This window comes from Malus domestica, chromosome 11, assembly GCF_042453785.1.
Source record: "Malus domestica chromosome 11, GDT2T_hap1".
NCBI lineage: Eukaryota > Viridiplantae > Streptophyta > Magnoliopsida > Rosales > Rosaceae > Malus > Malus domestica.
In genome coordinates, this window is record NC_091671.1 from 13523199 (window position 1) to 13548403 (window position 25205).

At 40.7% G+C, this 25205-nt stretch overlaps 2 protein-coding genes across 2 annotated transcripts; both read left to right on the plus strand.

Moving 5' to 3' along the window:
- The first annotated feature begins 13343 nt into the window (after positions 1-13343).
- On the plus strand, positions 13344-15572 carry LOC139189103 (uncharacterized). Its single transcript, XM_070807374.1, has 3 exons — positions 13344-13436; positions 13722-13962; positions 14100-15572. Exon 3 carries the CDS (start codon positions 14232-14234, stop codon positions 15405-15407), a length of 1176 nt encoding a protein of 391 aa, XP_070663475.1. The 5' UTR covers positions 13344-13436; positions 13722-13962; positions 14100-14231; the 3' UTR covers positions 15408-15572.
- Positions 15573-21330: 5758 nt separating this feature from the next.
- On the plus strand, positions 21331-24963 carry LOC103448048 (protein DETOXIFICATION 16-like). Its single transcript, XM_008387279.4, has 8 exons — positions 21331-21999; positions 22594-23138; positions 23318-23404; positions 23516-23572; positions 23672-23910; positions 24262-24380; positions 24520-24606; positions 24691-24963. The coding sequence occupies exons 1-8, from the start codon at positions 21718-21720 to the stop codon at positions 24745-24747; spliced, it is 1473 nt and encodes a 490-aa protein (XP_008385501.1). The 5' UTR covers positions 21331-21717; the 3' UTR covers positions 24748-24963.
- The last annotated feature ends 242 nt before the right edge of the window (positions 24964-25205 follow it).

Here is a 25205-nt window from a genome sequence, read left to right on the forward strand (position 1 = left end):
TGAAGGTTCGTCTCTCTCTCACTCTCACTTTTGTTTTTTCAATTCGTGATCGAATTTTCTTTCCAAGAATATTAGATCTATTGCCTTCGGGAAGAAAATTTTAACCTAGAAAAGCTTGGTTTTCAGGAAATTATCAATCCTGTAAGTTTTTCGAGTCTTACATCTTGGGGGTTTTGTTTTGCTCAAATATGGGGTTTTGTGATTTTGGATTTACAAATAGATTGAAATTTCCTTTTATTTATTTATTTATTTCATCTTGGGTGGGCACTTGAAAGCGAAAACTGCAACCAAAACACGAACCAAATATAACCACATCGAACGGTTTGGTTTTGCCGTTTCAAAACGGTTTCGGTTTGAAACCGAACCGAATAGGGAAAAAACGGTTTGGTTTCAATTTTGGCACTTCGAAACCAAACCAAAACCAAAACCGCATACCTTTATTAAATGTTAAATTCTAATTGGTTATTTTCATTGAGTCCATACATTTCGTATGGACTCAACCACATCATAACATGGCTACATAACCCTTTATTTTCTTTCTTCTAGTCCGTAGACTCTGTGTACTCTTTCTCAACTTTATTCATCTCTCTCTCGGTCTCCAGTCTCCAGTCTCCAGTCTCCACTCTCTAGACGCTCTCTCTCTCTCGGTTTCCCTTTCGGCCTCCTTTCCTCTTCATTCAAGGATTTCCAGCTCCTAGCTTCTAAATTTCAGAGTGCTAATATGGTAAGAACTATGATTTATAACTTGTTTTAGTTAAATTTACTTATAGATTTGAGATTAATTTTAGGGTTAGGTTTAGGGTTGGGTTTTGAATCAAAAGGGTGATTTGGCTTTTCGTTGGTTAGTCTTTGATTTTTCTTCGTTCATGAACATTAGAATGTCAATTGAAAGCATATATGATATTTGCATATTGGTGACATGAGAATAATGGGTAGATAGGTTTCTGCCCAGTATAATTTATTAATTTTAGTAAATTTTTACACAAAAAAATTTAATGTGCAATTGTGCATACATTAATTTAGTATACATATATTTTGTATGTGTGTTTGTGTAGCAGATGCCTTACATTGCTTTTGCAGTTTTTTGAAGGCATTGTTTGCAATCGATTGCTCAATTTATCAACTTTTCCAGTGGGTGTTTCTAGATGAAAATTTCTTGAAGGCATTGTATGAATTATGTTGTCATCAATTAGGTAACGTGAATTTGTGATGGTATCAGATCCTAAACTTACGCTATCGTGAATTTGTGATGCACCGAGGCAAGGAAGTCATTAAACAGACTGTCTGTTGGGCAAGTCCTTGACAATATCATCTACAATTTCTGACTTTCTGTGAGAAGGCTTTGGCTTAGTAAGCCAAAAAGTGCTCTTCAAACCGCACTTGTATTTTGGATTTGTGAACATGAATTTATTAACTTGGTTGCCTCAAGTTGAATTATTTTGTTGTGGTCCTTGTGGATGTGAATTTTGTTGTCATCAACTAAGTAACTATAATAATTTTTTCAAACGATGAAACCAAACCGAACCGAACCAAATGATTTGGTTTCATTTCGGGTTTAGCCTCAAAATAGTACTGAACCAAACCGTAAAAACTTGTGGTTTTGATTTTGGTTTCATTCAAAATTGCACCAAACCGAACCGCGCCACCCCTAGCCACAACTCCATCTCTTCCGTTTTTCTCATCCTATAACGAAAGAAAGATGGAAAATCAGGGCTCTTCCATTTGCTTCCACAGATTTCTCGAGCTCTGGATCGCTAGCCTCCGTATGAAGGTTTGTCTTTCTCTCACTCTCACTTTTTTTTTTCTTTCAATTCGTGATTGAATTTTCTTTCCAAGAATGTTAGATCTGTTGCCTTCGGGAAGAAAATTTTAACCTAGAAAAGCTTGGTTTTCAGGAAATCGTCAATCCTGTAAGTTTTTCGAGTCTTACATTTGGGGGTTTTGTTTTGCTCAAATATGGGGTTTTGTGATTTTGGATTTACAAATAGATTGAAATTTCCTTTTTTTTTTAAAAAAAATTTATTTCACCTCCCACTCAGAACCTGATACTCGGTGACCTTTAGAGCAAGCTTCATTCTCTCTTCTTCTCCAACCATGGTTCCAGATCCACTGGGCATCAAGGTGAGTTTGATATTGGCCATATTTTTAGCTTTGTTAGTGCATCTAATTTATTTTTTTTGGATTGGTGGTTTTCAATTTAGGGATGAATATTGTGTTTAAAATTTTCTTTTGTAAGTTTGGGGGTTGTGTTTAAATTTTGCCTTTCTAATTTTGTGGGTTTTCTGTGTGCTTTTGGATGATCTGATAATTAGACAAAATCATGAATTAATTAAATGTGGTGTCTTCCTTTCTCCTCTGTTTCTTTAGTTGTTGGGTGAAAGTGAGCATGGGTTTATGATAGAGCTATTTAGGGGTGGTTTGGGAGTGAGGTGCTTAAAAAAAAAGCACCCATGAAAAAAAGCTGTGAGGGTTTTAGGTGTTTGGTAAACTAAAAAAAAAGGGCTTATTTTGGAAGCTGCTGTGAGAATAAGCTGAAATCAAAGGAAAAAGTTGAAGCTGCTATTTGCGGCTTTGGAAAACTGGTTTTTTTTCAAAGCACACGGAGCTACAGTGCTCTTTTAATGAAAAGACCCAATATCAGACTGATTTTTTTTCCGAAAGCACTTTTACAAAAAAATTTACCAAACACTCTGTTGCTTTATTTCACAGTTGCTTATTCTCACAGCACAACCACTTATTCTCACAGCAGCTTTTTTTCAAAGCACAACAATACCAAACCAGCCCTTAAAATGATAGCTGGAGAGAGAGAGAGAGAGAGAGAGAGGGGGGGTTATATAGTAGGTGTATATAGTGACTCAAAAGTTAAGGCATACTGACAGAAAAATGCACAGATTGGTATGGTAGAAATGAAAAAACAAAGAGAGAAAAAATTGAACCTAATAGAATATAGAAAATTAAGTGTTTAGGTGAGTTGATATCAATTTCAGATATGTAATCGTTGTGTAATCAATTTGAATACAGCAGAGAGAGAGAGAGATTACCAACAAAAAAGGTGACCGTATATTAAAAGCGTTGTAAATTTTTTTCTCTCCGGGTTGCGTGAGAGCTCTTCCTTCTTCGTGAGTTCCGCCGTGGTGCGTTTCGTCCTTAGGGCTGTCGATTCTTTGCTGTCTTGAGTCCGGTGGGTTGATGTCGTCTTACTGGTTTCGGTGCGAGTAGGGGATTGTTGCTCCAGATCCGTTTGGGTGCTGGGGTTCTCCTGGTCTCGGAGCGATTCGGTGACGTGGTTATTCGGACCTTTGGGATCTCTGAGCGTTGGGTCCCTTTGTTGCTTTGGAGGGCTTCTGGTGCTTTTAACTCTGGGAGTGTTAATTTTGTTGTCAGGTTGGTGGCTGTTTGATACTACTGCAGCATTGATTTCGTTGTGCAGTGGGTAAGCTTTAACTTCTCTTCTGTCTTTTCTCGATGGGTGAGGTAGCTATATTGCTTGCTGAGTTGGGGATCTTGGCCATTAATTCGATCCCCAGTGCTTTTGGGTCCATTTGGGTGGTTGGGAGTCAGGAATGTTTATTTTGAGCAGAGCGAATTTAGGGTTTTTCACTGTGGGTAGTTCTATCTACAGATCGTATTTTAATTTCCCTGGTGTAAGTGGGGTCGAGGGTTTTAATGCTCAAATTTCTTCTCTCGTGAATGGTTGGGTCAAGGTCGTTCAGTCTCTTCTGCATCTGCTATACCAGAGATTGAGGGGTAATTTTTGGGGACGTACTTTGTGCTTGTGGCTCTTTTCGGTGCATCTCTTAGGTACTATTGGATCTCACTGGTATCATTTGTTAGCTTGGAGGCAACTCATGGCTACTCTAGGGGTAGCGGACCTTGTAGTTCAGCTGGAAGATTCCTTGGATTTAGCTGCCTTGGACCATGGTGTGAAACTCGTTGGCAAGGTCTTAGCAACCAAGACTTTAAACAGATGGGGAGTGCGAAACATTTTTAACTCGGTTTGGCGAGAATTTGGGGAGGTCGATATTAAATGGGTACGAGAGAATACCTTCATAATATCGGTCCAGGATGAGAGGATGGCTAAGCGAATTCTGGATCAGGTACCTTGGGCTGTTATGAAGAAAAATTTCTTTGTTAAGAAATGGCTTCCGGACCTCGCGGTGGAAGAAGTGCAGCTTGAACTTGTTCCTTTTTGGGTGCAGATTCGCGGTGTGCCATTGGGGCTCAGTTCACTGGCGAATGTTAAGCGTCTAACTCAGACTGCTGGACAAGTTCTGGAGTTGGAGGACCCGGCTAAGGCACGAGGCTTTTTGTGGGTCAAAGTACTCGTTAACACGATTGCCCCTCTGATCACTGGTTGCTGGTTGAGACGTGAATCTAACCGTGATAGGTGGGTGGAGTTTCGCTACGAAAGATTACAAGACTTCTGCTATAAATGTGGGAGTGTGGACCACCTCAATACTGAATGTCCTTTTGACATTAATCCTGGAGGGGAGGCAGGATATGGCGAATGGCTAAAGGCGCCTCCAATTAGGGATGAAGTTTTCATTGCAAGACCTTCAGTATCGGGGGTTGGAACACGAAGGCTAGCTGGAGCCGTAAGGGGTGACGCCAGTGGAATAGATCGGTCCAGGGGTAGTGATTCCAGGCTGAATCAGCAACGCGAGGTTCTTCCGATGATGGCAGGGTCTGGGGAGGCCTCTCAATCGCAAAGCTGCGACACGAGGAAGTGGAGACGGAAGTTGAAAACTCAGGATATTTGTAGTATGGCTTTAATGAAGGAGACCGACGATCGCAGTCCCGCTCATTGGAACACTTTGGGTCGTAATATTTCTCAACAGGATGTACAAGACCTTTCTCCTCATGGGGAGCGGGAATCGGTGGTCATCAGTGCGGGGACACACCAGCACTCTGTATCTAGTACAAACTCATCGGGCTTACTATCCACTATTGCAGGGGAGGTTCAAGGCACCTGGTTGAATCCACGATCTGTTCTCGCGGAGGCTAGTGGCATGAAAATGGGAGGTGGGTGTCAATGCTGGGACTTGGTTCAACATCCTTTTAAGAAGGTCAGGGGCTTACATGATCCAAGTGGCAGTTCTGGGATAATGGGGGAAAATTGGCAAGGGCTGACTGTCCAGGAACGCTGCTTGATGATACAACGTGCGGTTTACGCTGAGGTTGAGCCCTCAGAGGGTTCTAGTAGGAGTAATCGTGTAATGGCCCATGTCGAAACTAAGTTGGTGGATGAGCAGCATCCGAGTGTGACGCAGGAAGCGGGCATTGTAGCTCGGGGTGGTGGCGGCTGGCCCTTAACAGCCGCAAGGCTACCATGAATTACCTATTTTGGAACTGCCGTGGTCTGGGGTCGGACACTGCAGTTCGAGCTCTTCATGGGCTTATACGACACAACAGACCCTCTCTGATTTTCTTATCAGAAACTAAAATGAAGAGTCATAGGCTTGATGGCTTGCAGAGACGTATGCGATTCTCAAATGGTTTTAATGTGGACCCAATCGGAAAGGCTGGAGGTTTGAGCTTGTGGTGGGACGATTCTCTGGAGGTGCAAATTGTCTTCTCGTCCAGGTCTGTGATTGATTCTATTGTCAGATTTGATGGTATCCATCAGTGGGTGCGGGTTACTGGTGTCTATGGTACTGCTTACTCTGGTGAAAAAGCTGAATTTTGGGCTTGGATGCAATCCCATTTTTCTCCATCTGATGTTCCCTGGCTCTGCGGTGGTGATTTTAATGAATTCATTTGGGATTATGAGAAGTCAGGAGGAGTGGCGGTTAATTACAATCGGCCTCGGTTTTTGGCGGATTTTATGAATGCTACGGAGTTGTTTGATCTGGAGTTCAAGGGCCCTGCCTTTACGTGGAGGGGTTTTAGGCGAGGGGAGTGGGTGGAAGAACGCTTGGATAGGGGTCTTATTAATGGGCTGTGGCAGGAGGTTTGGCCCAATTCGATGGCCTTGCATGGGCCGGTTCTGGGATCTGATCATTGCCCTCTGATTATTAAGTCTAAGGTAGATGGGCCTAAACGGCGGAAGTTGTTTCGTTTTGAGGCTTTTTGGGCCAGGGAGGAGGATTGTAAAGTGTTGGTTAGTGATTGCTGGGCTTGGCTGGGGGAGGCAGGGGCTCTGAGTTCATGGGCGTCTAAAATCAACGATTGCAGGTCTCGCCTTATTCGATGGAGTCGCAATAAATTCAAAAAGCGCGGCCATCTAATTGAGGATCTCTCCCAGCAACTCGGGGTGCTTCAGGAAAATTGGGGCCCTAACTTTTCTGCAATTCAAGAGAAGTCTAGAATGATTGATGACCTCCGCGCTCAGGAGGAGAGTTATTGGCAGCAACGATCTCGTGTCCAGTGGCTACGTGAGGGTGATGCAAATACTAAATTCTTCCATCAATCTACACTTCAACGTCGCAGGCGGAACACGATCTTCACTCTGAAGGATGGTGATGGGCAGTGGGTTGAGCATCCCCGCAGGGTCCGGGAGTTAGTTGAGGATCATTTTATTTCCTTATTTCAGTCGGGGGGGGGGGTCCAAGGAATTGGGGTTCTATCTTGGATTGTCTTCACCAGGATGTCTCTGAGGCAATGAATTAGGAGTTAATTGCGCCGGTGTCCGAGCAGGAAGTTCAGGAGGCAGCGTTACATATGGGCAGTCTCAAAGCTCCTGGGCCGGATGGTTTCCAAGGGATTTTTTATCAATCCTTTTGGGAGCAGCTGAAGGATGATGTTAACAGCTTGATCAAATCTTTGATGCATGGAACTGCCAACCCGTGCACGCTCAATGCTACCCACGTGGTTCTAATTCCTAAGGTTTCACATCCGAAAACGGTTTCGCAATTTCGACCCATCAGTCTCTGCAATTATTCTTATAAGGTTCTGTCTAAAGTTCTTGCGAATCGGTTAAAGGGTGTTCTGTCGCACATTATTTCTCCCTCTCAGAATTCCTTTGTGGCTGGTCGGATGATTCACGATAATGTTGGCATAGCTCATGAGCCTTTTCAATTCTTAAAAGGGCGAAAAGCTAGAAATAAGTTTGAGATGGGTATTAAACTGGATATGCAGAAAGCATATGATCGTGTGGAATGGGACTTCCTTGATGCTATTATGGCTAGGATGGGATTTTGCAGTGACTGGAGGCATTTAATTATGAGGTGTGTGTCTTCGGTGCAGTTTGCTGTCCTCCTTAATGGACAACCCGGACAACAGTTTACTCTTTCTCGGGGTCTAAGGCAGGGGGATCCTCTTTCCCCATATCTATTCCTGATGGTTGGAGAGGTCATTTCTTCTCTTCTTCAAGAGGCGGTGGATTTGCATATGTTGGACGGAGTGAAGATTGGAGCATCGGGGCCCGTCATCTCTCATATGTTTTTCGCGGATGATACTCTTCTTTTTCTAAAGGCTAATACTAAAAATTGTCGGAACCTGGTGGACATTCTGGGAAGGTACTGTGAGGCTTCTGGTCAGCAAGTTAATCTGCAAAAATCGAGTGTCTACTTTGGGGCGAATATTTCTATGCAAGTTTCCAATGAGTTGGTTAATGTTCTTGGCATTCCTGCGGTTGCTAATCCTGGCACTTATTTAGGTGTTCCAGCTATTTGGGGGCGATCCAAAAAACGTGGTCTTGCTTATATTAAAGGAAAAATTCTGGGTAAGTTGCAAGGTTGGAAGCAGTATACTTTATCCCGAGCTGGGAAAGAAGTCTTGATCAAGGCAGTTGTTCAAGCAATACCTGCCTACCCGATGCACATTTTTAAATTTCCCGCAATTGTCTGTCAGGAGTTGGATGCTTTGGTGGCTGGGTTCTGGTGGGGCAGTCTTGGGGACCGGAGGAAGACGCATTGGGTTTCTAAGGCTGTTCTTGGTCTTCCAAAGATGATGGGCGGTCTGGGTTTTCGGAATTTCGGTGAATTTAATGACGCTTTGTTGGCTAAGCAGTGTTGGCGGTTGATCACTGAACCGAATTCCCTCTGGGCTCGAGTTCTGAAGGCTCGTTATTTTCCGTACTGTTCATTTTGGGATGCCAAAAAAGGTGGCAGGGCTTCTTGGGCTTGGAGTAGTATTCTGATTGGTAGAGAGGTTTTACGGAATGGTTCTCACTGGCAAATCATGAGTGGAGCGGATGTGCGTGGACCGCTGGCTCCCATCTTTACCTGTGGGGCATCCAGTTCCGATTGGGGAGGTTGCGGTTACTCCTAGCTTGCGGGTTCAATCTCTTATTCGGCCAGAGTCACATTCATGGGATTGGGGAGGTTGCGGTTACTCCTAGCTTGCGGGTTAAAGTTCGATATGGAATGGGTCCCACACCTAATCCTCATATATATATTTTTTTTCAAAAAAACAGAGAACTCTTTGCATAAAAGGCTTGATGAAAGGAAATAGAAATTGAACCACTGATATTTCATTTTTATATTATCTATTCTAAAGTTGGAGGGCAATTGGCCTGTTCATGGCTACAGTAAAACAAATGTGCCTCGATTTCATTCTATTTACAACGATGCCAGCCAAATTAGGTTGGGTCGGGAAGGTAATTCTCAAAAGTTCAGAGGGTGATTTTGTCTATATGGTTTAGCATGGAGCCACTCGATTTCATGATATTTACAACAATACCAGCCACATGGGGCTGGGTTGGGAGGGTAATTCTAAAAGTTCATAGGGTAATTTTGTCTGTTTGGTTTAGCACGGATCGCTAGGTTACACGCGTGCACTCTCTTCTCATCTCTTTCTATGCGAGCCCTCTCTCATCTCTCACTCTTCCTGTTTCTGTCCTTCTCAAACCCTAGTGGCCACAACTCCATCTCTTCCGTTTCTCTCATCCCAGAACGGAAGAAAGATGGAAAATCAGGGCTCTTCCATTTGCTTCCACAGATTTCTCGAGCTTCGGATCGCTAGCCTCCGTATGAAGGTTCGTCTCTCTCTCACTCTCACTTTTTTTTTTTCAATTTGTGATCGAATTTTCTTTCCAAGAATGTTAGATCTGTTGCCTTCGGGAAGAAAATTTTAACCTAGAAAAGCTTGGTTTTCAGGAAATTATCAATCCTGTAAGTTTTTCGAGTCTTACATCTTGGGGGTTTTGTTTTGCTCAAATATGGGGTTTTGTGATTTTGGATTTACAAATAGATTGAAATTTCCTTTTATTTATTTATTTATTTCATCTTGGGTGGGCACTTGAAAGCGAAAACTGCAACCAAAACACGAACCAAATATAACCGCATTGAACGGTTTGGTTTTGCCGTTTCAAAATGGTTTCGGTTTGAAACTGAACCGAATAGGGAAAAAACGGTTTGGTTTCAATTTCGGCCCTTCGAAACCAAACCAAAACCAAAACCGCATACTTTTATTAAATGTTAAATTCTAATTGGTTATTTTCATTGAGTCCATACATTTCGTATGGACTCAACCACATCATAACATGGCTACATAACCCTTTAGTTTCTTTCTTCTAGTCCGTAGACTCTGTGTACTCTTTCTCAACTTTATTCATCTCTCTCTCGGTCTCCCCTCCAGCCTCATTTCCTCTTCATTCAAGGATTTCCAGCTCCTAGCTTCTAAATTTCAGAGTGCTAATATGGCAAGAACTATGATTTATAACTTGTTTTAGTTAAATTTACTTATAGATTTGAGATTAATTTTAGGGTTAGGTTTAGGGTTGGGTTTTGAATCAAAAGGGTGATTTGGCTTTTCGTTGGTTAGTCTTCGATTTTTCTTCGTTCATGAACATTAGAATGTCAATTGAAAGCATATATGATATTTGCATATTGGTGACATGAGAATAATGGGTAGATAGGTTTCTGCCCAGTATAATTTATTAATTTTAGTAAATTTTTACACAAAAAAATTTAATGTGCAATTGTGCATACATTAATTTAGTATACATATATTTTGTATGTGTGTTTGTGTAGTAGATGCCTTACATTGCTTTTGCAGTTTTTTGAAGGCATTGTTTGCAATCGATTGCTCAATTTATCAACTTTTCCAGTGGGTGTTTCTAGATGAAAATTTCTTGAAGGCATTGTATGAATTATGTTGTCATCAATTAGGTAACGTGAATTTGTGATGGTATCAGATCCTAAACTTACGCTAATCGTGAATTTGTGATGCACCGAGGCAAGGAAGTCATTAAACAGACTGCCTGTTGGGCAAGTCTTTGACAATATCATCTACAATTTCTGACTTTCTGTGAGAAGGCTTTGGCTTAGTAAGCCAAAAAGTGCTCTTCAAACCGCACTTGTATTTTGGATTTGTGAACATGAATTTATTAACTTGGTTGCTCAAGTTGAATTATTTTGTTGTGGCCCTTGTGGATGTGAATTTTGTTGTAATCAACTTAGTAACTATAATAATTTTTTCAAACGATGAAACCAAACCAAGCGTTTGAAACCAAACCGAACCGAACCAAATGATTTGGTTTCATTTCGGGTTTAGCCTCAAAATAGTACCGAACCAAACCGTAAAAACTTGCGGTTTTGATTTTGGTTTCATTCAAAACTGCACCAAACCGAACCGCGCCCACCCCTAGCCACAACTCCATCTCTTTCGTTTCTCTCATCCTATAACGGAAGAAAGATGGAAAATCAGGGCTCTTCCATTTGCTTCCACAGATTTCTCGAGCTCCGGATCGCTAGCCTCCGTATGAAGGTTTGTCTCTCTCTCACTCTCACTTTTTTTTTTCTTTCAATTCGTGATCGAATTTTCTTTCCAAGAATGTTAGATCTGTTGCCTTCGGGAAGAAAATTTTAACCTAGAAAAGCTTGGTTTTCAGGAAATCGTCAATCTTGTAAGTTTTTCGAGTCTTACATTTGGGGGTTTTGTTTTGCTCAAATATGGGGTTTTGTGATTTTGGATTTACAAATAGATTGAAATTTCCTTTTTTTTTTTAAAATTTATTTCACCTCTCACTCAGAACCTGATACTCGGTGACCTTTAGAGCAGCTTCATTCTCTCTTCTTCTCCAACCATGGTTCCATATCCACTGGGCATCAAGGTGAGTTTGATATTGGCCATATTTTTTAGCTTTGTTAGTGCATCTAATTTATTTTTTTGGATTGGTGGTTTTCAATTTAGGGATGAATATTGTGTTTAAAATTTTCTTTTGTAAGTTTGGGGGTTGTGTTTAAATTTTGCCTTTCTAATTTTGTGGGTTTTCTGTGTGCTTTTGGATGATCTGATAATTAGACAAAATCATGAATTAATTAAATGTGGTGTCTTCCCTTCTCCTCTGTTTCTTTGGTTGTTGGGTGAAAGTGAGCATGGGTTTATGATAGAGCTATTTAAAAGGATAGCTGGAGAGAGGGAGAGAGAGAGAGAGAGAGGGGGGGGGTGGTTATATAGTAGGTGTATATAGTGACTCAAAAGTTAAGGCATACTGACAGAAAAATGCACAGATTGGTATGGTAAAAATGAAAAAACAAAGAGAGAAAAAGTTTGAACCTAATAGAATATAGAAAATTAAAAATTGAACCTAATAGAATATAGAAAATTAAGTGTTTAGGTGAGTTGATATCAATTTCAGATATGTAATCGTTGTGTAATCAATTTGAATACAGCATGTGGAACACTTTGTATTCAGGTTGTCTTTTTCTCCCCTTTTTTTTTTCTGTTTATTTAACTTCGGATTGGCTGCTTTATTTGTTTTTCTAGATTATATATTTTGATCTTCTCTAAAAGCTTCTGTATCGTCCACCGTCACCTGCTTCTGCTCCTCAACTTGCTTGATTTTTTACATGTGTCAGCAATTGATTGCCTTCTTTTGGAAAAATGCTAATGGAAAACTGAATTTGGGTTGTCTGATTAATGGTTTTTGTTCTTCATTTTAATAACATTTTTGTCCATTTTCTCCAACTCTCTCTTGCAGCAAAATCACCGCCACCACCCAACAAACCCATGATCTGGAATTTCAATTACTGTGCATGGAGGGAGGTAAAGTTGTTATCTTTCTCTACAGAGTGTAGATTCTTTATTTCGGGTTTCATTTGTTTGTGTTTTGTTTTCTTCGTTGGCAATATTGGTTTTTTTTTGTTAATTGTTGAATTGGAGTATTGGGTAACCTCAATTTTGCTTCAAATTGTAGTAATTACCGTGCAAATTTACATTTTTGTGTGAAATTGGAGAGAGTTTCGGTTTTGAAAGTTATATTTGCAAATATAAAAAGAGATTATGTAAAAAACATGGAGGAACTAAATGCGTGTTTAATTGCCATTAAACGCTACCTTTTAGCTATGTAAATCAAGAGGATGGCTCTGCAAAAGGAATTGTTTCCTCTCTATTTTTTCTCCGACTTCTTTTTTATTTATTAATATCGGTTTTTCTTCGTTTCTAAATGATTCTCATCAGTTTTTTTGCAGTTATCTGTGGAGGTTTAGTTGAACATGTAGACAATATCCGGTTGCTTGAAGGCAGGAATGTCTGGTATTGCTCACCTGGTATGTTTAATTTTCATTGAATTATGAGATATATCTAATTTAATTGGCAATTTAAGTTGCCCAACTCTTTCTGGAAGAGTCCTGTTAAACTGGGATGAGACCTGATATTGAACTGGGAAGAGTCCTGTCAAACATATCGGATATATCTTCATTTAAATTGTCGTTTGACATATCAAGATCCTTCAACTTCGCCTCACTAATCCCAATTTTCAGTAGGATTTCCACCTCTATGATTGGGATTTCGACAACGGTAATACTTGGTTGGGTGGTAAGATAAATCCTTTTTGCTCCATTTGAAGCATCTTAACCACTTGGATTTGAATTACAACAATTTTCAAGGATTGCAGGTTCTCCAACAACCCATTTAGGTGGAGATTTGATTCCATATTGTTTACACATCTATCTTAAATGCTGTCTTGCAGAATCTGTAGTTAATTCCAAGTTTACTATCTGATGTGCTATTAGATGCTATTTTTTGAAGATTTTTCTTTGCAATTTAGTAATTGGACTGCTCCTTTAGCTGTATGAACTCAGTAAAAGTATCAGGTTGTGGACTCTGAACTGTTGATTCTCTACGGTTTCTTCTGCCTTGTCCAATTGTTATCATTATTCCAATTGGGTAATTTTGGGTTTTTAACAATGCTTATTTGTTTATTGATAAATTATGGGGTCCTCTTAATTGGGATGGTATTATTCCTTCTAAATGTAAATTTGTCTTCCAGTTCTTCTAAATGTAATTTTTCATATTTCTTCTGTGTGCTGATTTATTCAATTTGTTGAATTTTGAAATCACTTGATGAAATAAAATTTCCGAAATATGTTAAGAGTACTTATACGCGTCTGATTCGAGTTTCAAAACAACATTTACATTCATAGTGTCTCTTTTGTTCAATGGATAAACAAGTGTAGATGAACTCGATTATGTCAAATTGAATGCTTAATGCCCGCTACATGTTTGATAAAAGATGCCAGTGAAGCATGCCCACGCACATGGTTTTATAGGTAATTTTTCTTTGTTCTTCGTTTTTGTGTTTATAAATTTGGACTTTTATGGTGAAACATTGATAGATTTGGAATTTTATGGGTGAAACATTGAAGAATCAAACGTTATTACTTTTTACTGCAAAAATTTTGCATATTTTGTTCTTCAATTTTGCCAGAGTTAATTTTAAATGCCAACTTTCCTTTTTCCTTTTTCTAGGTAATTGATCGTTATGCGGTTTGTAAGTTGGATTTTTCTAACTGGTAGATTATCGAATTGATAAAATTGGGGAATTTGATTTGTAGTGTCAAATTGGTGCAGCATGAGTTATGGCAGCGGGAACAGAAGGGGTTAATTGGTATTCTTCCCGTTCAAGATGCTGCCAAGGCAGCAACAGTGGACTCTGTGTTTTTTATCATTTTTGTTTGTTCATGATTATATTGAATGTTTTTCAGGTTAAATTTGTCTTATTCATTTAGTTAAGGCTGATGCATTCAAGTCCCGCAGCATCGCGCGATCATATTACTAGTGTTTACTAAAATAAAAGTACTTCATAAGGATTCGACGTAACTGTGGAGTGCCGACTGTCGACTACCTGACGCCCTCCCCCTCCTCCTTTACCCGGGCTTGGGATCGGCAATGTAAGATAAACTTACATAGGCGGAGTTTTACATAAATATAAGAGTACTTAAATTAGAAAATTTAGGTTTTAACTCATAAATAGTTTTTCTGCTTCAATTATTATGTACATCATTCTAATTTAATTTTATGAATATTTTAACTTAAAAATATTTAGATTATGATAAATAATCCTTATGAAAATGAATTCAGAACGAAATCGCGCTAAAGCTAGGGCGTCACCCGTAAGTGGCGCGCTGTGTGGCCCGAGCACAGTGATAAGTGAGCAAGGGTCGCTGTATCTCCATAGGCACCCGGATGCAGTGTTAAATGAGCAAGGGGGCCATAGAAACTTCTTTTCGAACGACTCCACTCAAAGTTGTTTGGGAGCATATGCACCTATCAACTTTACACGGGACACACAAAAGAAGTACTTTGATTCCATTGGACGGGGGAGGGTGAAGAAGCTAGGACAGAAGGGTAGAGTTCAGGAGAGTAGAATGCGTTTAGGAACGTGGAATATAGGAACCTTAACGGGAAAATCTATGGAAGTAGTGGAAGTTATGGTGAGGAGAAGGATAAATATTATGTGTCTACAAGAAACTAAGTGGGTTGGTCTTAAGGCAAAGGATCTAGAAAACTCAGGGTTTAAACTTTGGTACTCGGGCACAAATAGAACGAGAAACGGTGTTGGCATCATCGTGGACAAGACCTTGACACAAGATGTTGTAGATGTCAAGAGGGTAGGAGATAGAATCATGGCAATCAAGATTGTAATAGGACAAGAACTTATCAATGTGATTAGTGCGTACGCACCTCAAGTAGGGTTGGATATGAGTTCGAAGGAGAAATTTTGGGAAGACCTTGGAGACTTGGTGCAAGGAATTGCTCAAACGGAGAAGTTATTTATAGGAGGAGATTTAAATGGACACGTGGGCAGGGAGACAGGCAACTATGGAGGTTTTCATGGTGGCCATGGTTTTGGGGAGAGAAACGAGGATGGGGAAGCTATCTTGGATTTTGCAATGGCATATGATCTCTTCTTAGCCAACACCTTCTTTAAGAAGAGAGAAGAACATGTGATCACCTACAAGAGTGGGTCGTCAAAAACACAAATAGATTTTCTTCTAATGAGGAAAGGGGATCGTATAACTTGTAAGGATTGCAAAGTTATACCAGGAGAGAGCGTGGCTAATCAACATCGCTTGTTGGTGATGGATGTACATATCAAAAGAGTGAGAAAAAAGAACAAGACTTGGAAGTGCCCAAGGACTAGATGGTGGAATCTAAAAGAAGAAAAACAAGTCATTTTCAAAGAGAAAGTAATCACCCAGTGTGTGTGGGATAGAGAGGGGGAAGCTAGCCAAATGTGAGATTCCATGGTTAGTTGTATCCGAAAAGTAGCAAAAGAGGTGTTAGGAGAGTCCAAGGGCTTTGCCCCACACTAAAAGGAATCTTGGTGGTGGAATGAGGAGGTACAAACAAAGGTGAAGGCTAAGAAGGAATGTTGTAAAGCCTTATACAAGGATAGGACCGATGAAAATGGTGAAATGTATAGAAAAGCGAAGCAAGAGGCGAAGAAAGCTGTGAGAGAAGCTAAGTTAGCGGCTTATGACGATATGTATAAGCGACTAGATACCAAAGAAGGAGAGTTGGATATCTATAAACTAGCTAGAGCAAGGGAAAAGAAGACAAGGGACCTAAACCAAGTGAGGTGCATCAAGGATGAGGATGGAAAGGTTCTTGCTACAGAGAACGCGGTTAAAGATAGATGGAGAGGTTATTTTCATAATCTTTTCAATGAAGGACATGAAATGAGTGCTTCTTTAGGGGAGTTGAGTAACTCAGAAGAGTGTAGAAACTACTCTTTTTATCGTCGAATCCGGAAGGAAGAAGTGATTGTAGCTTTGAAGAAGATGAAGCATAGAAAAGCAGTAGGCCCAGACGATATACCAATCAAAGTGTGGAAAGTTTTGGGAGGGACATGTATAACATGGCTCACTGACCTTTTCAATAGGATTTTGAAAACGAAGAAGATGCCAAATGAGTGGCGAACGAGCACTTTGGTGCCTATCTACAAGAATAAGGGTGACGTACAAAATTGCATGAACTATAGGGGTATTAAGCTAATGAGTCATACAATGAAGCTCTGGGAGAGTCGTTGAGCATAGATTGAGGCAAGAGACACGGGTTTCGGACAACCAATTCGGGTTCATGCCAGGGCGCTCAACCATGGAGGCAATCTATCTCTTACGAAGATTGATGGAAAGATATAGAGATAGGAAAAAGGATTTACACATGGTCTTTATAGATTTGGAAAAAGCGTATGATAGGGTCCCAAGAGACATTCTTTGGAGGATTTTAGAGAAGAAAGGAGTACGAGTAGCATATATCCAAGCTATAAAGGATATGTATGAAGGAGCAAAGACTGCCGTAAGAACTCATGAAGGACAAACCGAAAGCTTTCCCATAACTGTAGGAGTACATCAAGGCTCATCCTTAAGTCCTTACCTTTTTGCGTTGGTAATGGATGAGTTAACAGGACATATTCAAGTTGATATTCCTTGGTGTATACTTTTCGCATACGATATAGTGTTGATAGATGAAACTCAGGAAGGGGTAAATGCAAAGCTTAACCTTTGGAGAGAAGTGTTGGAATCTAAAGGTCTTCGCCTAAGCCGATCAAAGACAGAATATATGGAGTGCAAGTTCAGTGCAAATGGAGGCCAAAACGAGTTAGGGGTAAGGATCGGAGATCAAGAAATACCAAAGAGCGATCGTTTTCGTTACCTAGGATCTATCTTGCAAAAGAACGGAGAATTAGATGGAGATCTCAACCATAGAATACAAGCTGGATGGATGAAGTGGAAGAGTGCATCCGGCGTGTTGTGTGACCGCCGTATGCCACTGAAGCTCAAGGGAAAATTTTATAGGACGGCAATAAGGCCGGCGATGCTGTATGGCACAGAATGTTGGGCGGTGAAACATCAACACGTACACAAAATGGGTGTAGCGGAGATGAGGATGCTTCGTTGGATGTGTGGGCACACAAGAAAGGATAAGATTAGGAATGAGGATATCCGGGGTAAAGTAGGAGTAGTCGAAATTGAAGGAAAGATGAGAGAAAATCGGTTACGGTGGTTTGGACATGTGCAAAGAAGGCCTACTGACGCTCCGATTAGAAGATGCGACTATGGGACAGAGGTTCAGGGCCGAATGGGTAAAGGAAGACCTAGGAAAACTTTGGAATAGACTCTAAGCAAAGACTTAGAGTACTTGGATCTAACGGAGGACATGACACAGGACCGAGCATAATGGCGTTCAAAGATTCATATAGCCGATCCCACTCAGTGACTTGGATTTTCCAAGTCTCCAACCGAGAAGTTTTCCTCACTCGGGAAATTAAGGGAATACTACCTCAACCTACATGCTCCACTCACAAAGCTTCAACATACAAGCTTCAACAAAAGAAAATTCAGAGAACTTAGCGAAGAAGGCTTTGGTGTATTCAACACAATACGTTGAAATGAAGGAAAGCTATTTATTGATATCCCCGATAAGTCACAAATATGTACATATACATGAATCAAAATAAACAAACAAGAGGGAGCCTTCACAAAGGTTGCTTAGGAGAAGTCTCAGCAGTCGGTAGAGCCCCAGAAAGAGCAGGCACTGGAGGGGGATCATTCGGAGCCTCAGTACTGGACAGAACCCTAGAAGGAGGAGGCATCAGAGGTTGATCATTTGGAGCTTCATTACGCGGTACAGCCCCAGAAGGCAATAAATGCCTTTGGAACAAACCCACAAATATCTGATGATCAAGTAAAACCTGACCAACATATTCCTTCATCTGGTCAAGCTTCCTTTTCATGTTTGTAGCATAGTCATGTGCGAGCCGGTGCAACTGTTTATTCTCATGCTTGAGCCCTCTAATCTCCTGTTTGAGACTCATCACTTCAGCCGCCAATGATTCAACTTGGCGGGTTCGAGCAAATAGGCGTTGGGCCATGTTAGACACAGAACCTGCACACTGAACACTGAGAGCCAGAGAATCCTTAACAGCCAACTCATCAGACCGTTTGGAAAGTAGTCTGTTATCTTTAGGAGTGAGAAGGTTCCTGGCCACTACCGCAGCGGTCATATCATTCTTCATCACGGAATCCCCAACGGTAAGAGGACCAGTAGGGGAGACGAAGGATGGGCGCCATATGTTGTCTGGAGAAGGCGTGGTTGCCTCTTCAACAAGGTTCAAGTCAAAACAACGGTCGGAGGGGCCAGACATTTTCAAAGGTGTTGAAGAGAGAAGAGGTCGGACAAATCAAGATCTTAGAAGTGCAAGAATGGAGCTTCTACTGGTGGAGATTCAAGTGTGCTTTGGAACTTAATGCCAGCCTCTATAAAAATCTGCACTCGACGGAGCTTCAGAAATCGAAGAGGCGTTTGCTTTCTCAAAACCTGGGCTGCTCAGAGACCACGAGACGTTTGCTTTCTCAAAAGTTGGGCTGCTCAAAGACCACGAAGGCCGATCTCAGAAATCGAAGATGCGCTTGCTTTCTCAAAAGCTAGGCTACTCAGAGACCACGAGGGTCGATCTCAGAAATCGAAGAGGCACCTACTTTTCCAGCCTTGTCAGCACCTGTCAGCTTTGCGGAAATTATGGGCATTATGTCGAAGATTTCTGGTGAAGTAGAAAGCACATGAATCTTACTGTTCAATCATCCACTTTCCACACGCAACATTAGCTCATGGGTACCACAGATAACTTTGCCAAAGTTCTCTGACAAAGTTGAGACACGTGAAGCTTGCAGCTCCCACTACACCGCTCTGACCAAGAAGGGTAAAAGAATAGCAAAGAAACAGCACTAACAAAGTTTAGACACATAAATTTTGAAGGTCTAGCTACCATATTATTACCCACAAGGGTAAAGGAACAATACCACTGCTGGATAATTGGAAAGTCCCTGTGTGTCAACCTCTGTGCTTCGTGGCAAGATAGACTAGCAAACATGCCCAACCTTTTCTCACATTCGAGAAAACACTCCCAACAAGATTGCTTGCTCCAAAATCGAAGAGGCACCGCCCTCCGAATCTCGAGAGCCAGACTCCCAACATGATTACTTTCTAAAAAATCGAAGAGACACCGCTCTCCGAATCTCGAGAGCCAGACCCCTAGCAGGATGGCTTTCTCAAAAATCGAAAAGGCATCGTTCTCCGAATCTCGAGAGCCAGATCTCCGACAGGATTGCTTGGTCGAAAACCGAAGAGGCACCACTTTCCCAACTTCAAGAGCCGGATCTCCTTGGATAAAGCTTGTCTGTAATCTTTACACGCAACATCAGCTTTCCAGATACCATAGACCACTTTTTCAAAGTGCTCTGACAAAGTTAAAACATGTGAAGCTGGCAGCTCCCACTACCGTGTTATGACCAAGCAGGGTAAAGGAATAGCATTACTACTTGTTGTTAGGGAGACTCCTATATATGTTGACCTCCATCCCCAACAGACAGGCAGACCTGCAAAAATGCTCAACCCTTCCTCATATCTGAGAGGGCACTCCCAAAGAAGCCTTTCGAAATATTCAGCTTTCTTTCCCCCCGATAATACCTCTGCAAACAAGCTATACTAGAGCAAGAATATCTCATATCATCAGGGTTAAAAGCAAGAGTATCCCATATCATGTTTTTTCCCTGTCTTTTCCTTTGGCCTTGTTCTTACCTACAAGACAAGGAGAAAAAGAGCAATCAGTCAGCACTTGGAATCAAGCTTCCAGTCAGGAACTGACTGCCTGGAACCCCTTACTTGATTACTTACCTGGCATTGCTATCGAGTACTCATCTTCAACATCTTATGCTTCCAGGGAAGATACCGCATCTGCCTGAGGAACATATAGGGCAAGTGAGAAGGATACAAGGAAGCATGTGGAGACAAGCGTAACAGCACACGTGCCGATACATCCACTACTCTGTCAAAAGCAAAAGTATCCCATATCAGCAGGGTCGAACGTACTATAGATTTGATGGACTTGTTTTGACCTCAAATTCTTCAGTCGGCCTTATACTCTGGAGGAAACCAGAAAACCCTCCAGCCCAGTTCAAGAATAAGCCTGTGGAAAGTTACTTCTTCAAAAGCAAAAGTATCCCATATCATCTCTTCTCATTTTTCTTCTCTTTATCCTTCATGCTGCCTGCAAGATAGGGAAAATGTGAACAATCAGCCGGAACTCGAAATCAAAGTTCTGATCTGGGACTGATTGTTTGGAGCTCTGATTGCTTACCTTGTCTGTCACCTCTTTCAGCAGATCCCCTAGCTCGGCGACTTGGAGGACTCCTACTACATGGTTTGTATCGCGCTTGACCAAGCCTGAAACTACAAGTAAGCTTCAAGTGAAATTGATACATTACCTTGTGCATCTCCACCAGTTAAAGATACCACCCCTGGATGGAGGAAGAGTACTTCCAGAGAAGATGCCACATCTACCTACGAGACAGATAAGGCAAGTCAAGACGATACCACACTCCGGAACTTAGAAGTTTCGTGATTACGAGATCATTCTCCCACAATATTTCCTAATGTCATTTGTACTAAATCATTCACTTGTACTCACTAAAAGAGAGCTTGAACCTAAGTACTTGTGTAAACCCTTCACAATTAATGAGAACTCCTCTATTTCGTGGACGTAGCCAATATGGGTGAACCACGTACATCTGGTGTTTGCTTTCCTATCTTTATCCATTTATATACTTATCCACACTAATAACCGGAGCAATCTAGCGACGATCACAAAAAGCGACCGTTTTCGCTACCTAGGATCTATCTTGCAAGAGAACGGAAAATTAGATGGAGATCTCAACTATAGAATACAAGCTGGATGGATGAAGTGTAAGAGTGCATCCGGCGTGTTGTGTGATCGTCGTAGGTCACTGAAGCTCAAGGGAAAATTTTATAGGTCGGCAATAAGGCCAGCGATGTTGTATGGCACAGAATGTTGGGCGGTAAAGCATCAACACGTACACAAAATGGGTGTAGCGGAGATAAGGATGCTTCGTGGGATGCTTCGTGGGATGTGTGGGCACACGAGAAAGGAGAAGATTGTGAATGAGGATATCCGAGGTAAAGTAGGAGTAGCCGAAGTTGAAGGAAAGATGAGAGAAAATCGGTTACGGTGGTTTGGCCATGTGCAAAGAAGGCCTACTGACGCTCCGGTTCGAAGATGTGCCTACGGAACAGAGGTTCGGGGCCGAAGGGGTAGAGGAAGACCTAGGAAAACTTTGGAAGAGACCCTAAGAAAAGACTTAGAGTACTTGGATCTAACGGAGGACATGACACAAAACCGAGCGCAAAGGCGTTCTAGGATTCATATAGCCGACCCCACTTAGTGGGAAAAGGCTTTGTTGTTGTTGTTGTTGTTTAGATTTGATCATATTAGATATTAGTCATAGGATTTAATAAATTTATAAATATAAAATAAAAAAAATACATGGTCTAGCCCAATAATCTAGGAGAATTATTGACTACATTTGTCCCAAAAATAAATTTTGGGTTAAAACTTATGTTTGACTCAACGGTTGGAGAATGTAGGTTTAGAACATAAAAATTGAATATTAGTTTAAGGGTTGGACTCGGTCTTAGCTGCATTCTCACACGTTTGCCCTCTGAAGAAAAGAAACAAAACAAAATACCCAAATGGATCCTGAAGTACAAACAGCGGGTCTCGAGTCACCCTTGATTCCAGTTCTTCCTCAAGAACTTGAAGTACAAAGAAAACAAGGACCGCTGAGCAAGGATGAGGTTATCAAGGAAGTAAAGAAGCAGCTTTTGTTGGCTGGGCCACTTGTGTCCTCAAATTTCTTGCTATTTGGTATGCAGGTGATTTCGGTCATGTATGTTGGTCACCTTGGAGAGCTGGCACTTGCAGGTGCTTCCATGGCCACTTCATTTGCTTCAGTCACTGGTTTGAGCTTGATAGTAAGATGGCTTCTCTACTTATTTCAGATTATTTGATATAATTTATATTCTTATTGATTTTACTAGTAATTAAATCACGAGTCATCATATGGTATATAATAGACAACTGTAGTGGGATAACTTTTTGCTTTTTATTCTGGAAATTCGCACTTACAAAACAAAGAGATAAAGAGAGAACCTTGAAAGTAGACGGTTCAGATCATTGAAATACAAATCAGAGTGTGCCGTATAGGCTAGACCTGTAAATAGGTTGGGTTTATTAGGTTTGGATCGGTTTCACTCGACCCGTTAGGCTAACGGGTCACCCGAAACCGACCGTTAAGCTAACAACATTCAAACCCAACATGTTAAGCTAATTGGTCATCTGTTTCACCCGTTAACAACTTCTTTTTTGTTTCTTTTTGCGTTCCAATACAAGTTACACATATTTTAGTCAATATTTTAAACATGAAGGTCCAAATACTAATTTTAAGGGGTGGGTCAAGTCAGGTTTAAAATGACAGGTCTAGTACAGGCTATCAGATTATCCCTCCAAATAATTTCAATATGTATATTATGATACTATTCTCATTTCAACCTTAATTTGTTGAACAGATAGGAATGGGGAGTGCATTAGACACATTCTGCGGCCAGTCCTATGGTGCAAAACAGTATCACATGCTTGGTATACACTTACAGAGAGCAATGCTTGTTCTTGGCCTGGTCTGCATTCCTTTGGCAACTGTATGGTTCAATGCTGGTCATATTCTTAAATTCTTGGGTCAAGATCCTGAAATAGCAGCTGCTGCTGGAAATTATGCTCGTTTCCTGATTCCATGTCTTTTTGCATATGCAATCCAACAATGTCATTCTAGATTTTTGCAAACTCAAAACAATGTGGTTCCCATGATTGCTAGCACAGGCACAGCAACGCTATTGCACTTGTTTCTCTGTTGGTTTCTGGTATACAAGACTAGCCTTGGATATAGAGGTGCGGCGTTGGCAAACTCCATCTCATATTGGATCAATGCATTGTTGTTAGTAATTTATGTTAGAGTCTCTCCCTCTTGTAAACACACATGGACTGGATTCTCAAAGGAGGCCTTCCGTGGAATTCCCGATTTTATAAAACTAGCTATTCCTTCTGCTGTAATGATCAGGTAATCATTTCCTTCTGCTGCAATGATCGGGTAATCATTTGTCGACGCATTCTGTAGTGAAGCTATCTATAAAACTATCTATTCCTTCTTCTGTAACGATAATTGTTCAGCAGAAAATTTGCAATTATGAAGTGTTAGCACCTAGTGTAATTGGTTGCTGGTTTTATGTCTGTGAACAGCTTGGAGATTTGGTCATTCGAATTGATGGTCCTCTTATCCGGTTTCCTTCCTAATCCAAAGCTAGAAACCTCAGTCCTCTCAATCAGGTTTGCAATATTTATGCTCTACTGAGCAAGGAGCAATATAAACTCTTATATACAGCTGACAAAGATGAAGCTGAAACAGCGAAATTACTAACGGATTGATTACATTTTCAGCCTTAACACATGTTCAATGGTGTACATGATTCCAATGGCATTCAGTGGTACAGCAAGGTGAGTTTAAGACCCTAAATTCGCGTCGAAGTGTTTATGCCTCTATTGTTGGATACTTGTCTTAAAAACTCTTTTCTGTTAATTACTTATACATAACAGCACAAGGGTTTCAAATCAATTGGGTGCCAGTCAACCACGACTCGCAATTCTAGCAGTACGTGTTGCACTGTCCATTGTGGTTATTGAAGGCTTTTTGATCGGTGCTGTCCTGATATTGGGTCGAAAAGTTTGGGGCTACTGTTACAGCAATGAAACTGAAGTTGTGAATTATGTGGGAGAAATGTTGATTTTGGTTGCGGTATCTCACTTTTTTGATGGACTTCAATCTGTGCTTTCAGGTTTGTTCCGGTTTGCACAATTTCTTCTCTCATAGCAATAGATTTTTCTGTTCTAATTTTGGATTTCGGAAACTTTATGTGATACCAGCATAACCTACTGCTAAAACTGAAGTCAAAACTTTACGTTTTTTTCTGTCGCAAGGATTTTGAATTTCATTCAACTCATATATACTGAATGTGTTGTTGATATCTTATCTCTATGTTGTTGATATATGATCATTCAATATGTGGTCGATATTTCATTTTGATCAATTCAAAATTATGATTTGATTTCTGGTCATTTTAGCCAATTTTCCAAGTTTTTGTAGCCGATATTTACGGAAGAGAAGTGACACTAATTTACAATTTCAGGGGTCATAAGAGGAAGTGGGCAGCAAAAGGTTGGGGCGTATGTTAATTTGGGAGCTTACTATTTTATGGGCATTCCTGTTGCAGTATTATTAGCTTTTGTCCTGCACATTGGAGGGAAGGTAACATCATAGTCCTTATCCTTCTATTTTTTTAAACCCCCCTCCCTACTTTTTTAGTTTTAGTTTCTCTACTTTCTCAATCTTTTATGGACATATAACACAAGTATTAATTTCAAATTAACGTTTATGTTCTTCACAGGGTCTTTGGACTGGAATTATCGTGGCTCTATTCGTGCAGGCACTATGTCTTTCGATCATAATCATATGCACAGATTGGGAGAAAGAAGTAAGCTACTTTGTCATGTTATGTTTTGTTTAGTCAGTCTGATTTTACATTCATCTCATGATCTATTTTTCATTCCTTTTGTAGGTGAAGAACGCTTCTGACAGAGTGTACAACACAATGACCTCGGCTGATATGTCATAGTTAAGGTTTTAAAAGACGTTAAGCGCTAGTCGGGCGGCGGGCTTGGGTCTAGACGGGCGCCTAGGTGGGGTCTAGGCGGACTAGACGGATTTAAGTAAATCTATTATATTTCGTGTAAATAAGGAGAAATTTGGAAAAATAATCAAAATTTGAACCCCATATAGAACCATAGCCACTCTTTTAAATTTATGATAATTATAACTAAAAATTGATAAATACTAATATACACTTGAAACAGAAATTGAGAGATAAGGAGAGAGTTTGAAAACAAATCCAAAAAACCCAAATCAAATATGAGATTATCCCAATGTCTTACCGAGTTCTTTTTTTGGGTTCCAAAGAAAAAAAATAGACCGTGTGAACAAAAGAATTTTCTCGGTTTGATTTGTGTGTGATAAGAAAAATTTATTTATTGTCGTTCAAAAATGGTCTTTTGTTGAATCCAGTCCCGAAGAGCA